Here is a 15,832-nt window from a genome sequence, read left to right on the forward strand (position 1 = left end):
CTCCACGGAAGTAAATTTACAAACCACACTGAAACAATGACCTCTATTCTCTATCTGCCTTACCRCATTCTCCTAGGACAAACCTCGGCCCATTTGCCCTATTCCAAGTGCTGACTTTTGTGCGAACTGGGAAGACAAGAGAAACGATACTACCTAGATTTAATAAAAAGATACAAACCCAAGCATCTTGAGATAGTGTACCGAATATCCCACCAAGAACAGTAATTACAAAAAATACTTTGCCTCTGAAAGGGCTTTTACATTAACAGAGAAAATGGCATTCCACCAMGAACATTTTTAGTTTCATGGCAAAAAAAAAATCATGTAAGTATGTATCTTATTAGTATATATGATTAAAGCGATGACTGAATAGGGTAAAGTGCCTGAATTCATGTTAAATGTTAAAAAAGTTGAAATATTTACCTTTTTCTGCACGTATGCCTACAGGAATACCCTAATTAAACATTTATATTTGTTGCTTAAAGTACTTTTTGAGATATTAAATTCACAAAGTTCTGCAATATGCCATCAGCCTATGTGTAAAAACCTTCTGACTCCTTAAAAATTTAAAAACTTAAAAACAATTGAATTCTGTCAACTCTGTTTAGCCCAGTCAGAAGTTTCTGGAGGAAAATGAGATCAAGGGAAAGAAAAAATTAATTGTATATGGTAGACTGGCCTCCTAAATTTTTTCTTACTCCCTCAGTGTAAAATCTTCTGCATCACCTTCCTCATCCAACTTCAGTTATGTAAATGAATCTCAAATCTTAATACATTATTAAAAAACAAGAATAAAACCAACCCAAGTTATAGATATGTTCTCTTTTAGAAAGAAATAAATAAAATGTGCCTTTGTGTTCTCTGCAAGTCAAACAAATAATGTGCCAAGCACTTTTTTTGTAGAAAATAGAACCAAATACTCTTAAAATACAAAAAGATAATCTTTCAGTTCTACCAACAGATAAATGGAAGACTGAGATGTTCGAATACTTGAATTATTATTATGTAAATGAAATATGCTAAGTTGGTAGTAATAATAAAAGTTTGTAGTACCTCTCCCACTAATACTTAAATTAAACTCTCAATTGTAAAAGGCACATTTCCCTACTTACTGCCAACAGCGTTCAATAACTCTTCCTTTTCAAACTATTATAAACGCTATCCTTGAGTAATGTGTTTAAATTGCGACTACCCCACTGTTCAGGTCTATTGCCAAAGATCTGAAAAAAAAAACAAAAAACAAAAAACAAAAAAACCAGTCTAACAGGCTCCGAATTTATAATTCAGTGTATATAATTTCGTCCTGTGTATGTAGTTCAGTGTATATGATATTTAATATATAATAAAGTGCATATTCATTGTAACATAGTTCAGTGTATATAATTCAGTTATAAAATGTGCTTGTTACTTGAAGTTCTGGCCTGCAACTTTATAAATGCCATCTACTTATAATGCAGTATTTCGTTGTGATTCACAATACTATAACCAGCTTTTTACCTGGAAAAGATGACTTTCTCTATCAAAGCTGTTCAAAAACATGCATGTGTATAGTATGGCACACTTGCTCTTCAGAAGTTTAACACAGCCATTCACACACGGTATGTGAAAAACTGGGTTTGAAATCCCTACCCTCCCTTTCTTAAGATACTTCCTTGTATTCAGTGTCAAACAAACTCCTCATGCCTCATTTTGCTGGTTGGCCAGGACCTGGTGATACCAGCAGAACCAAGAGTTCCTGGCAGGCTGACAAACAGCATTTYGGTGGACAGCGGTGGCACTGATTTGAAGTCCTATTAAGATTTGGCTGAATTACTAATACTGCTGCAACATCTGAGCAACACGAGAACCACGTCTTAAGGGTGTTACAAAGCAGATCATCAGCAAATAAGCAGCTATTTTTAGTGCATAAAACAAAAGAAAAACAGGACATGTCCAGGTGTTTCACCAAATACCTGCAGTGCTAAGTTTGTCAAGTCAGACTGTAAAAGAGCAAGGCAACTGTTGACTGAAACCTGAAATCCTTTCTTTTGGTTGCAACCCCGCAAACCACTTCTTTCACTCAGTGAACATCACTCCCTCTGCAGTTTGTGCTGACAGTGAAGTACGGGAGTTTCCCAGGAGGAATTACGTGTCTCTAAATTAAAATTCAAAATAGCTGAGAGATAAGCAGATTATATGGTACTAAAGCAAAGCATTTCCCCACAAATGCCATGTACCTAGGAATTACTGCTTTTAATAAGCTAACAGCCAACAGTCTATGAGGACCACAAGTGGAATAAAGTGCATACACAAGCAGTAACAGCTAGTAAGAAGTGTGCAGTAAGCAACCTTTATTAGAACAGSAGATAATTAAATCTACCATGGAGGATCACGAAATATTCGGATATTATATCCTAAATGACTTCAATGAGGATTCTACTATTTCCCCAAATGTTCTGCATCATCTAACATGYCACGAGAAGGAATATTCTTCCAACCCCGGTGTTAAAAGGGGACAAAAAATAAGTAATCTGTTCCCTTTCTAGGTTCTTAGTTGTAAATAGACCTCTCCCACTCCAGGGAAAATAGTACGTACAGTCTCTGCCTCCTTCAAATTCTGAATSGCTTTAGGAAAAAGAATATGTTTGAGAGACAGCAGCGCTTTTTTTTTTATTTTGTTAGTGCTTATGAAATACACAGCTGTAGATGAAAGGTTTACAGCACAATATTAAGCAAATACAGAAGAAACAGGTCCTAGGCCAGAGGGATTGATATTGACCGTTTTCCTCCTAAATTGGATCAAATAAAAATAAAAGAAAAAAAGAAAAAACCCAGAAACTWCAGCCACCATAATTATAATCAGTCAAAACAGCACTGAAAGCAGTTAAATCTGGCACGTTAATGCAGTTACAGGTCAACGAGAATCTGGTTTTTAGGAAAAAAAGAAACAGAATAAAATTGCAAATTCAAGGCAAAATTAAAACATCCAAAGTTCAGGTCTGCCTGATAAGAAATTGCAATTTAAATGAATCTAAGTTAAAGCAATCCACTTTGATAGAGACAAAGCTTGACTAAGGTAGTTGCGTCAATTAAGTTTCTGCTCCCATTCTTTTGACTCCCCTTRCACCCTGTTTAACCCAGGCTTGAACATATCCATTCTCCTTTCCTTTGGGTGGAGGCTTCTCACTTCTCCAATATTTGACGCTCCCACAAAAAAATGCCTATTCATTAAAATTCTCCATGACCATCAAACAAGTCATTCTCTTATCTCTCTCCCTTTATCTAAACTAGATGTCTAAAAAATAAAATAAAATAACYCCAATATCATACTTGCATTGGCTGTCTATTTACACACGAGAGTAATTAGGAACACCTTTTACCTACCAACAGGACCAAACCTGAACTAGCCTTCTCCTCTGCCTTTATTTGCACTCAGATGCTACGTTTCTACTGCCATATAACCTACGGCAAAGCCCACTTTGCCCGCTGGRTACAAAACAGGCGGGCTGACCTGGGGGAGGCTCTCAGGCTTGGCTGAATGCCTGCAGGGGAGAAGTGGCAAATACTTTCTGCCACTGGCTGGATTATAGAAGAGCCATGCCCTACAGCCTGTTACTTATCTTTTTCAGAAAAGGGACACTCTGTAGGTAAAATGTCGCCTTGGGGGCTTAAAAAGGTTGATGTGCAGCCTGCCACTCAGAGCAGCTGAAATGAATAAAAAACTGTTCAGCACAGCTCATTTCTTTTTTTTTTTTTCCCCTCATTATCATTTTAAGAAATCTTGTCCTATCAACCTTCAATTTTGCTTTGGTACTTCTCCAGTTTGGAGAAAAGTATGTTAATAAGATGGATCCAAAAAACTAATTTAGCCTTCAATTTGTTTCTTAAACCTCTCCTCCCCCATCTCCTCCAAAGAAACGGTTTCTATAATGACTTACAACACAACATCCCCCTCACAGCTCTTGATACTACAACCTAATATCAAGGCACAAAAGTAAAGACAACAACTCATTTTCCTTATTCAGTCTTGGGAACAGCAACATAATCAGGAGTATAAACAAGGTCAAGTCACTTTAAGTAACTAACCTGTTTATAGCAGCACTGTTAAATGCTTTTTAAAATGCTGACTTTTTTCTTTAAATATTTTGATTTCTCCAATGGAGGATAAGGTTTATAGCAGCAAAGCCTGCCTGTACCAATTAGTCCACAGAATTCAGAGTCATTAGGATGCATTTTCAACAAACATACAGTACCAGAAGAGAATTTCTAATATCAGTAACTAAGGCTGATCCTTTTGCAGAATAATCACAGGTATATAAAAAATAATTGCAAGTAGAGGTAGAATAAGAACGTGCACAGAGGCCAAAACCTGGCTCAGASAGGGAAGGAAGTGTGATGAAACTACCATTTATACAATATTACCTGGAAAGTTCTTCTAAATGAAGATACCAACTAGCACACATTCTCCTCACCTCACAGGAGGGATGAGCTATCCATCCTCATGAACATGTGAAAGGCAGGTTTGACATTATAATTTGACATTATAATCCTATAATTTGTCTTAAAGCAGTATTTTTCTCATGTCCAACCACTCCCTGGAGAATGTCAACTTTATTAAGTAGTCTCTGTTCACTCCTTTTCAATATTATATGACTGGAAAACTAAAAACAGATAATTGTGGTGTACTTCGTATTATTGGCCATGTATGGACTTTAAATTCTTTAGGATAGTGTCTCTGAGACCTCTACAAAATGCAGCACTACTGCCATTTCTACAAAATTAATCACGGTCCACCTTCCCAATAGAAATCTTCCTGAAAAAATACAAGAAGCAATTTCACTCCATAATCAATCTAGCATGTAGATTAGAGAAATACAAGGCATTTCAATACACTCTGAAAAAACACACACAAAAGCATATACAGAAGCCTGTACACAGTGCACAGAGTGCTGCACACAGAGTGCACAGACTCACAACACTACAAACAAGCCAAAATGTCAGAAAAAAATAGCACCCTAGTAAAGAACAATAATCCCTAGAACCAAGAAAAACACAACCCAGAAGGTAATGCTCTATAAAGAAACATGTCAGCAAATAGAAATTCCCCACCACCACCACCTCGATTCTTTTCGGTAAGATTTAGAGCCGGGATTTCCAACAAGTAGTGTGAAGCAGATGAAATCCAGCAAATACAAAGAAACACAAGGTAAGGTGGTCAGCTCACAGCTGCAGTCTTTCAGTTTCTCCTGCTTATGCAGACTCTGGTGAAACCTCTACAAAACCTTCATGCTTTGAGGGAGCTCTCCCTTACACACAGTTCCACAGCTAGTCAAAAATAAGTAGCTAACACTGTTTTAACACTGTTTTACTTTGCATTCTCACTCTAACTCTCCCCTAACTTCCTCAGCTATGAACTAGGGATACAAAAAGAAAAAAGTCAGTAGCTTTGATTGGCTAGAAACAATTATCAGGAAACATGTTCTCACGTGGCCCATCCAACACCCTATATATTAGCCTTTCCTTGATGCCAAAAACATCATTTGTTGCCAAACGATGCTCCTTATAAACAACAAAGCTGACATCTCAAGGGAAGAACTTCTCCTTCCTGTTCAAGCAAGCAGTATCTCCAAGGGACTCTGAGGGACTATCTGCGATCTGCTGGCTCAAGCCAGCTCTCTAAACCCATTATCAGCAGTGCAGGTACACAAAGATCACTTCTCACTCCTTTCCAATTTGGTATCATGTGAAAAGGAAATGATAAGCTTAAAAGAGCTTATGTGGCAGTAGAATCTATATAGCATATTTCACTGATGCTACATGCAACCCTAACACCACGACCATAGCGCTCCTGTGATGGTTGATTACTTCCGATTCAGGTACTGACACAATATACCTGAGTCAGAAGTAATCAACCAGCTTGAAACTCCAAATGACACATAATATCACGGCAATACATTTCCTCAATGACATGAGCTACCATAAGCACATTGGATCCAACTTCCTCTTAAAAATACTGAGTTATGCTCAAAGGCTTGTTCTTTCTCATCAAACCTTTCAGCAATATGACCAAGCATCTCAGTGTTCTGAGAGAAAAATTGTGTTTGATAACTGTTCCATCACAACAAGCTTTCCACAATTATAGAGTACAGTTCATCTGATTAGAAGGCGGAACACTGGCTGGTACTCAGGGATCTTAATCCCCCCCCCCATCAAGACAATTAACCACATATGCTAATGGATTACTGAGGACATTCTAACCTAAGATTTAAACAGAGTCTAACTGCCTCTGTTGACTAACTACGCACGTCCACTTCACTACGTTAAATACGTTTTTTCCTTTCTATTAAAAATGGCCTACAGCAGAGGCAGTTACTTATTTAGCGTACTGTCAGTAAATCATTTCAGATGATGCAAGTCTTCCTGCCATTCACTGGCATGATATACTCATCTTAGATGAAATGGCAAAACTCTACTTAATATTAAGACAAGAAATAACAAGTTTATTTTTCACTAGCAGATAAAACAAGAACATTCATCCAGCAGTCCCATCTCACCTGTTCTGCACCATGCTCATTGCCATCCAGTCCGAAGGGTAAACATTCTTTCCRATGAGATCTTTGAACATTATGAATGTTTCCATCAAGAAGTCCTAAAATAAGAAAATGYAATAATTTGAGACTGTGTAAAACAAAGACTTCAAGTGCTTCTGCTATGATGAGGGAACCTCCTACTATGATTAGGGAACTAAGAGGCAGAACATCATTCTGTTCCCTGTGAAATCAGTGTAAGAATTCTCACTGATATCAGCAACCCTAAGACTGTGACTGAAGTCATAGGTTCAAAATGAAAAATAAAGTTACTACATTCATCTGTTAACAAAAGGTGAAGTAATAAATGAATGGAAAGAAAAGAGTAATTTGGAGTAAAACTGATGAGTTATTATTTAGCAGAAGAGTATCTCAATACATAGGGAATGAAGAGATTAGAAAAGTATATTTTTTGTTTAAATACTAAATTTCAGCTGAACGGACTAAATTAAAAACTGAAGACAGAATCTTCAAGCAAAACAGTTTGTCTTTTTCTGAAAGTATGTAACCATCACTGTRTAACAGACTCAGAGACAACAGACGGAATCACTTCAGGTCTATTTCGTATCTATCACAAATATTCAGTTTTGCCCTTAAATTTCTGAACAAGGCTATCAGAACTCTGAAGCTAGCAAACTGAAATGTCGCCAGCTATTACTGAAATCTCCCAGGTAGCTCCCTGTAGAAGTTTCTACTCTTTCTTTCTTGTCAAATTACTTAAAGGAAACTAAATGAACAGTAAGTCTCAACAGTTTTACTGGAAAATAAATATCATCTTCAYTGACATATGCTTACAGAAAAAAGAAGACAACAAATCAATGCCTTTAAAAAAGGTAAAACCATTAAATATATTGATGTCTKTCTTTTTTTAAAAAAATCCTTTTTGCATTAAGGATTACTGCAATTTGACAGTTTTCATTCAAACTGTTAGATATAACCTAGGACCAAATATCTTAACTGCTTGCAAGTTGAAATTATATTAAAATACCAAGTAACCTCCGGCATTTGAAAAATTGCAAAAGCTATCCAAGATCTGATCTGTTAGCTTTTCAGTTATGAGACAACTCTGACTATAGCAAAGAATGCAAAAGGGGCTAGTATCTGCCAACTGAAAATATTACCTCTGTGGAGACAGTGTAATTACAGCCTTTGCCAATACCCAAATTTAATTCAGAGTTGTGCTGGGAGTGTAAATAAAGTGACAGACAAAAGCCTACTAAAACACTCTAGAAGAGAGYGACCACTGGTATAAATTGGATATTCCTTAGGTATTATTAATTTCTTGTAGGAAAACCTGGCATAAAAAGATGCATTGTGAGAATAAGGGATTCACTGCATTCAGCACACAACATTAACCCGATGCAGTATCAAAAATGGAAAGTGGACAGCATGAAAAACGAGGAACGAAGGGTTGATTACTTGAATTTTTTCAGAGCAATGTAATACAAAGATCCATTAATTATTCTTGATTATTAAATTACCCACTTCAGTACTGTGATTAACAAAAGTGACRTTTATCTTCACAGATTTCTGACCACAGTGCTATCCAAGCACACCACCAGAAGCGTGGGACGATACAATGACCCAGAGACGGAAAACATACAGAAACAGACTTCATGCTAAGAAGAATCAGACAAGACAATCCAAAACAATACTGCTGATTTTTCAGAGCTAATTAAAAGCTCAGAAATAGAATTATGTATTTATCAACTCCATGATTATTTCTGTACTCACCACTAGCTCTGAACTTGTCTGAAAAGTTTCAATATAAACTGAGTAATGTTGGTTGTTCATCTGGTTTAAGATCGCTGTCATGCATGCCACAAAATTACTCTAAAAGAAAATCAGAAAGACATCAACAGAAAGATAATGCACAGCTAGATTATTTCAGACATTGGACTGTATTATTTCTAACGCTGAACTATTATAAGCATCTAATAAATCATTTTATGTTTAAAAAAAGGAATTATTGCATTAACAAAATAYATTTTTGACAGCCCAGACAAAAGAAAGGTAGGAAAAACTCAAAAAAGACAATATAAAAGCTACCCCAGGAAGGGATAGGCTCTCGTGAGAAAGAGGAATCCTTTATGAAACACCACATGCAAACACACAGTGCGTGAGAACACAATTTTAACAAAACTCTGTATTAATTTAAGATTCTTAATAAGAGTGTTATGTTGCTTAGGACTTCTCCATCAGGAATCCACAAAAGTTAAATATTACTATCAAAATTTTCAACTTATCCTAAAAATAGAGTCTACAGTACTGTACAAGAAGAAATACTACAAGAAAGGATATACATTTGCCAGGTTTTTGAGTACCTATTACAGACATCTGTAAATTTCTACAGAATAATACTATTCCTTTCATTTCTCAAAACCTCTCTCCAACTTTTTCAAAAGAAATATTTTATTTTTCTTAATTCCTAAAGCAGAAATGTTGCAAGCAAAGTAGGTTCTCACTGTAATTCACCGAGTGTGACAAAGATTTCTTATCACTCAGACAATAATAGTGAGCTCAATAGTTGGAATTTTCCGTTAAGAATACAGTAAAGAATCCTCCTATTGATGCTTTTTGATATTTGTTTTATATTTTGATTAACCTTTTAAAGTAAATTTGCTTAAAATGCTTTGATCATCTTAAAGTATGAGAACATGAAGGACACTAGCACACAAAATACGTTTGTAGATTTATTTGGAACTTATTATTTTATTGGTTTAGCATTGATCCAAGTGACTCCCCAGKTCCTTGGGCTAGAAGTTAATTTCCATCTTGTTCTGGGCTTCAGAGATCGGATATTCCACTTCACTTCATATCTCCTTCACATCACAAAAGCAACAAGGTCACACGTTACTGAAGTAACAACTGCGGTTTGTTTTACCCAACCATTTTGTCTACCACTTAGAGAAAGCGAGCTTTCTCGAACTTCAAGTTATGGCCACTAGAGGTCTTTTACTTTCATATGCGAGCTGCTGTTCAGTTTGTACTGCTTTTTTTTTTTTTTTCCCTTTTTTTTTTTTTTTTTTATTTATTCCTACGTGAGCAGATCCAGTGCACTTCTTGCACATAAACAGTGAAAATTACAATATAAAGGACTACTTATTTCTTCTTTTGGAGTAACATTAGTGCTAGGGAGAGGCTTGCCTACTTCACAAGACTAAGAAGATAGATTTTCTGCAGGTAAACCCAAAGCTTTCAGGTAAGACAGCGTGTGCTCTCGGGTACCGATGCTCTTCTATAAGGAAATGCTRATTTTCCTGCTATACTAGTTTACTTTCACAGGTATGGCTCAGACAAGTCTCTTCTGTGATGTTTAACCTGTAGTTGTTAGTAATAATGAACAGTAAAGGATTCAACAGTGAAACTGTGGTGGTTTTTTGCTCCGATGTCTTGATTTTAATTTAAAAAAAAATACAGAAGTTAGAGAACAGTGCACATGAAAAAACAGTTTTCTGTTTTAGCAGTTAAACAGAAGCTACAGAATGTCTCCTTACACTCATTTTAAATAATCATTTCTTAAAATAAGCAGGATTTCTTTACATGCCTTGAATAGATGTATTGTATTGCTTAAAGGTCTTGAAGACTTTAAGAATGTTAATTTATTTGTTGAAACCAACTTCTAAAATGTGTCCAGCTATATCTCTTATTATGATACAGCATGAATGCCTATTCTTAGTAACTTGTATGGTCATTTAAAAATTAACACCTGGTAGGCTTTAATACTGAAGACAGACCCATAAATAGAGATCACACTTTGTTAGTCAATGCTTCACACCAAACCTGTCACAGTCACATCAATGGGACTGATAAATAAATAATAATAATAAAAAGAGACAGTGCCAAGTAAAGCTGGTTTGCTACAAAAACTTCCTCCATCATTTCCATGCAACTATAAAGCAGGAAAATACACCAAAACTGCTTGATCTTTAATCATTTTCTTGTCAGCAATCACAGCTATCAGAAATTAGTGGCTAGCTCCTTTTTAAGTTAAAAGCCTGCCCCTCCCCTCCCCATGCCCAGACACCAGCACTGAACATTCACGTCTCAGACGCAGCCTCGCASCCGTCACCCAAGCCCCCGGGCACTCTCAGCACCACCATCTCACTGCTGGAACTTCAGCGTAAGCACTAGAGACCTGCGAGCAAATCTGCAAAGCCCTGGGCATGCATTTGAGCTCCCTTACRCTGCTTAAGTACCTCCTGCTAGAATGCGCAAAGAACATGAACTGCTTGAAAATAAAGCAAGTTCCGCACAAGGACCGTCTCTTACGCTTGGACTGCACTAGATGGACAGAAGAAATTCAGAATCAAGCACTGCCTGCACACACAGTAGTTTACTGCTTATGATTCTGAACTTTTTTTTTGGTTTTAAAAATCAAGCACAGTATGTAAGGATTGAATATTAAAAGGTTGCAGCAGAGAAGATGAAATTCTTCAGCTAAAACCCTGAGAAGTCATTTCAGCTGTGCCTAGGTTTGTTAGGACTTATCTAATGTATCACAGCAGAGATGCTTGATTGGAAGTAGGTCAAATGTGTATAAAAAAAAAAAGTTAGCCAAGTAAACACTTGACTAATAAGGGAATACTAATAGAAACATTAGCAGAAGAATCTCTGTTTGGAAAATACTGCACTATTTTGAAAAGAAACAGTAACWTGCACATATTTTTAAACTTATAAACATTCAGTTACATTTGAATTTAAAAGACTTCATGAATAGAAACAGTGCTGAATTCTAATTTTAGAATTAACCAGTTGGCTGACAGCCTTTCACAAAATAGGTGAAGAAATACAGAAATAGATGGTGTAAACACTGCGCCTTAATCACTAGCAGAAMTACAGAGTCAATAGAATAATGAGACAGGAGGAAATCTCTTCTCTGAGGAACCAAACTCCCTGTCCACTAAAAACAACATGATTAATATCAAGTGTCAGTGAACTATAACACTGGCTAGCTTTAGTATTGACACTGCAACTATGAGCTAAAACACAAGACTATTTTTGGTCCTGTAAATACATCCAGAGGGATCACTGGTGCGTTCGGGAGAAGAAATGGGGCACTCTGAGGCCGAGGTGGAAAAAGCTCACAGAAAATTATCTGCCCCGCAGTCGCTAAAACACACACTAGCTGTGCATGCAACTCGTACAGTAGAAGAAACATCTTAAAAATATTAGAGTCATATGAGTAAGATGACAAACTTCAGCACCTAGCAACTAAATCCCAGTATACTTTATAATAGCAGATGGTGACAGGTTGCCGTAGTAACTTCCAATAATGTACCAGCACCACAAGAACAAATAACAAAAATGCACTGGAAAAAGAAAGAGTAACAGCAATAATGTAGAATGAAGCCGCACTYTGATACTAATTTAGCGAGAATATTTGAATGACTGTACTGTGGATAGTTTTCTCACAGGTGTATTTCTGGAATAAAGGAGGATATTAATTTCACATAGCCAGTTAAGTAACACTTAYCCTCCTTAATAGAGATCTTTAGCAACAGAAGGCCACAGTCTACATATATAACAACCCTAGGTCCATCATCCAAAGCAATCAAAGAAAATCCAAACATGAATAATTCAAAGGCTTTTGAAGACCAAACAYATGGTAGTTACATTTATACCTCCTTTTTGACAGTAACTTTCACCTTTTTAACACTTCATTTATACTTATGCTCACAATTACAGCAAATTAAGAGGCCTCCCTGACACACACCACCATCTTCACAATCCTCAGCCCTTGTTTTCACTAATGATAACCTACAACTAATTAATGCAGCTTCCTGTATTGGTCAAAGATCTCATCTAAAATATCTGAGTTTTTTGTAGTTTATTAAGCAATCATACTACATACATCTAATCTAATTCTGAACTCCCTTTTCAGGTTAACCCAGTTTTAAAACTCAATGTATGTTAGTAATGGAAATAGTAAAAAAATGGTGCATACAAAAAAAGGATGACAAGTAATTTCAACAGGCCAAATAGTTCTTTTTTGTTCAAAARAAGAGTTCAAAAGTCTTCCTGGAGAAAAAAAAAGACAAATAAATGCATTACTATTAGTATAACTAAAAAAAAAATCCCCAGCACACAACTGTTTCAATCCAGTGTTAGGAATCAGYATTATTTATGTTGCAGCACATACGCATAATTCCAAAGATAACCCACTATATGCTGTTCACAGAATTATTGAATCATTTCACCTGCTCAGCATCACAAGCTTAAAATTAACATGATATTTACCATAAATGCAAAGTACAGAAGATGCTCACTGATGCCATGAACGACCACAATGGTTCAAAGTTTATTGACATAAATGGTAAAAATCACAGCTCCTCGGGAAACCACACTAAACCTTAAGAACTCTGGCAGATGCAGAGGGCWGCACAAACATCTTTATCATATGGCGCAAACACTGAAAACAAGCACGTGGAAAAGAAAAAAGCAGAATTTGAAGAGATGAACTGCCTATGTAGTTGTTCTGCTTCTTCTCTAGAAATAGAAGTCTCCATTAATGCAYGTGCTCTCCTAAACTGTACTGTGTTTAGTGGTAAAAAGACAGAAATTACAAACATTACAATAAACTGCTCTGCAACCCTCCAGAGTATTCATTGGATGCATAGAGTACTCATGCAGACTGGTAGTTTACCAATGTGTGCATCTTACTACTAATGATTTTATAATAAGCTAGATTCATTCACTCTTCTAGTAGGTTTAAGTTTTTAATTTTCAACTTATATTAGAGTTCATTGGAACTGTCATCAATTACAGAGATTASTGAAGACAAATGTAGGCATCCTATTGGAACATCTTACTGACAGCTTTTGACTTCTGACTGATTTCCGACTTTTCACCAGAAGGATATAAAACTACATAAATAGTACATAAATGGATGGAAAAATATAGGACAACTTCGTATCTGAGTGAAATAGTAACAGCAGCTGCTCTATAAGATTTAAAGGTATGTTACAATCTAGACAACCAAGGCAATTTAAAAATTACTTCATTTCAGGTGTTCTCAGCCAGATTTACAGGTCATTTCTCCCGTTAAAAGCGCTAAGACAAAAGCGTACGATATGACATACAACCAGCAAGAGGTTTTTATAACATAGCCTTTGCCATCTGATCTTTTACCTTGTGCTGATTTCCCAGCAACACCCCACAGAGAAGATTTTCATTCTCTACTTTGCTGCTGCCACTGCTGCAAAAGTTAGTTGCAGACCATAAATACATTGCACAATTTCTGCAGTCTCTGGCTAGGTAAAAGGCTCAACTGCAATTCATTTATAACTTGGACCTAAGTCTGTGTTCAAACAGGTGCGTAATTCACAGCATTTCCCAGAATATTAACRTTGGGATCACTGGGATCGTTTGCAAGGTGTGCAAACGAACAAATCATATATAACATGACTTAGTGTGGAGTAAGAAAGCAACTATTTGTAATGACCAATCATTAYGTGCAAACTGAAACCTTAGTTTGTCCAGAGCACCGAGCTGTCAAAACAAACAAACAAGACGCGCGCACACACTCCCCCTCAAGCYGACCCACCTCCCCAGTCACCACTATCATCCTCCTTCCCAGCCTCAGCACTTCTGTATCAGATGGAATCTTCCATCCCCACCTTCAGGGATCTACACAGCTTCACGCTGCATGTCTTCCCTTCTCCTCTGTAATCCACTCATCACTCCACTACAATTACTTCTAGCTCAGCTTTCAGACTGGTCTCACAGTCCAGAAAAAAAAATTCCTAGCCCAGTACACAAGATACCTACTGAGAATCTCTGATTTTCTTGAGSAGCCAGGCTGCTTATTTCTTTAGTTTCTTATTCCTTGATGTCACGAAACACCAAAGGGTCGGTGAAGCTGACAGGATCTGGCTTGCCTTTCCAACTGTGCCCACTGTACTCATTCCCAAGTTAAAGATGGTACAGGTTAATATTCCATAGAAGCAATGAACACACACAAAACACACAAGCATTCAAAGGTAAGATTAAAAACATTATCTCTAATTTACTTAATTCAGAACTAAGTTATTTACTGTAGTAAAGCTTGGCCAGTCTCTTGCTGCTAATAGGTTTGAAAACTGATGCGGGAACTTGAAGGAAGCRACGCAGTGGCAGGGGTGAGCTGGAGCTAGTCCGCTGCCCTGAGAGATACAATACTTAACAGCGGACAAAACCAGGAGGAGAGAAACTCCATAGGACTCCAAAGCAAAACACAGCAGCTGCAAGGGAGATCAAAATTGGACCTAGGAGAGACAAATTCAACTAAGCAGTTTATTCCTGCATAGATAGAAGAGGGGGAAAACRTTCATTACACAAAGCGAGGTAGCTTCCTTTATTTCTGCTTAAGTTGCAACTTTAAAGTTATACATATTATAAAGACAAATAGCAGCTTCACTTCTTTAAAACTAAACAGAAGCACCTCCTGCAAAAGCAGAACTCTGTCACCCTTTAATTGATTTTGTTCTTTCTAAGCTGCTCTTACAGAAGACAAGAACAGAAAAATTAAATTAAAAACCAGGCTGCATGAGCACAGATGAGACTAATATAATATACTCCTAAATTGTCAAAATAGAGCTTTACCATAAAATTTCAAGTTAAAACTGATGGAAATCATGTAGTTTCAGAAGCTTACTTTATAATTAATCTTAGGAAGATAATTAGGCCCCCCGAAAATTTTTCCAGTATCTCACATTCATTACACTGACAAATCTAACAATTCCATATTTATTGGATTAACTAACAGTGATCTCCAAGGAAACCACTAATATACTTATTATAGATTGTATAAGCTTTTTTAACATTATTTTTATTTAAGCAATAGTACAGTTACACTTGAGCTTTCAAAACACAAAAGGTTTTCATCACAAGGCCACAAAAATCCCACCAAAACCTGAAGACTTTCAAGGCAAAGTCTCTAAAGACTGTTTATCATTAYATACTCTTGCTGAAAAATAAAAGTTGATTTTTCCAAAGTAGATACAACCAAATACATACATTAGCAAATACCAATATGCAGCCACATCTTACACTGGAATTAAAATCAGCCATGCCTTACCAGCCTCTGTCATTGCATGATAATTTTGGATTCATCTGTGCAAGGCTGCAGGAACAAAAGACCTGGTTCGACAACCCTTCTGCTAGTTCAGACTCTATCATTTTCATATCTAGTACTTTGAGGTCACTCACTTAGGCATAGCTAAATAAAACATAAGATCAAATTGCTTAGAAATTAAATTTAAAAACTTTGTCGCCTTTTTTTTTTT

At 36.6% G+C, this 15,832-nt stretch overlaps 1 protein-coding gene across 1 annotated transcript in view; it reads right to left on the reverse strand.

Moving 5' to 3' along the window:
• Positions 1-15,832, reverse strand: part of DOCK2 (dedicator of cytokinesis 2) — a 186,925-nt gene that overhangs the window by 63,231 nt on the left and 107,862 nt on the right. The window contains exons 28-29 of the mRNA XM_085299593.1: positions 8,301-8,399; positions 6,534-6,628 (exon numbers count right to left, since the gene is read on the reverse strand). Of these exons, the coding sequence (XP_085155719.1) occupies positions 6,534-6,628; positions 8,301-8,399 (194 nt within the window). The remainder of the gene's footprint in view (positions 1-6,533; positions 6,629-8,300; positions 8,400-15,832) is intronic.

Source organism: Rhea americana, unplaced genomic scaffold (genome assembly GCF_003343005.1).
Source record: "Rhea americana isolate MKP2758 unplaced genomic scaffold, rheAme1 scaffold_150, whole genome shotgun sequence".
Classification (NCBI taxonomy): Eukaryota; Metazoa; Chordata; class Aves; order Rheiformes; family Rheidae; genus Rhea; species Rhea americana.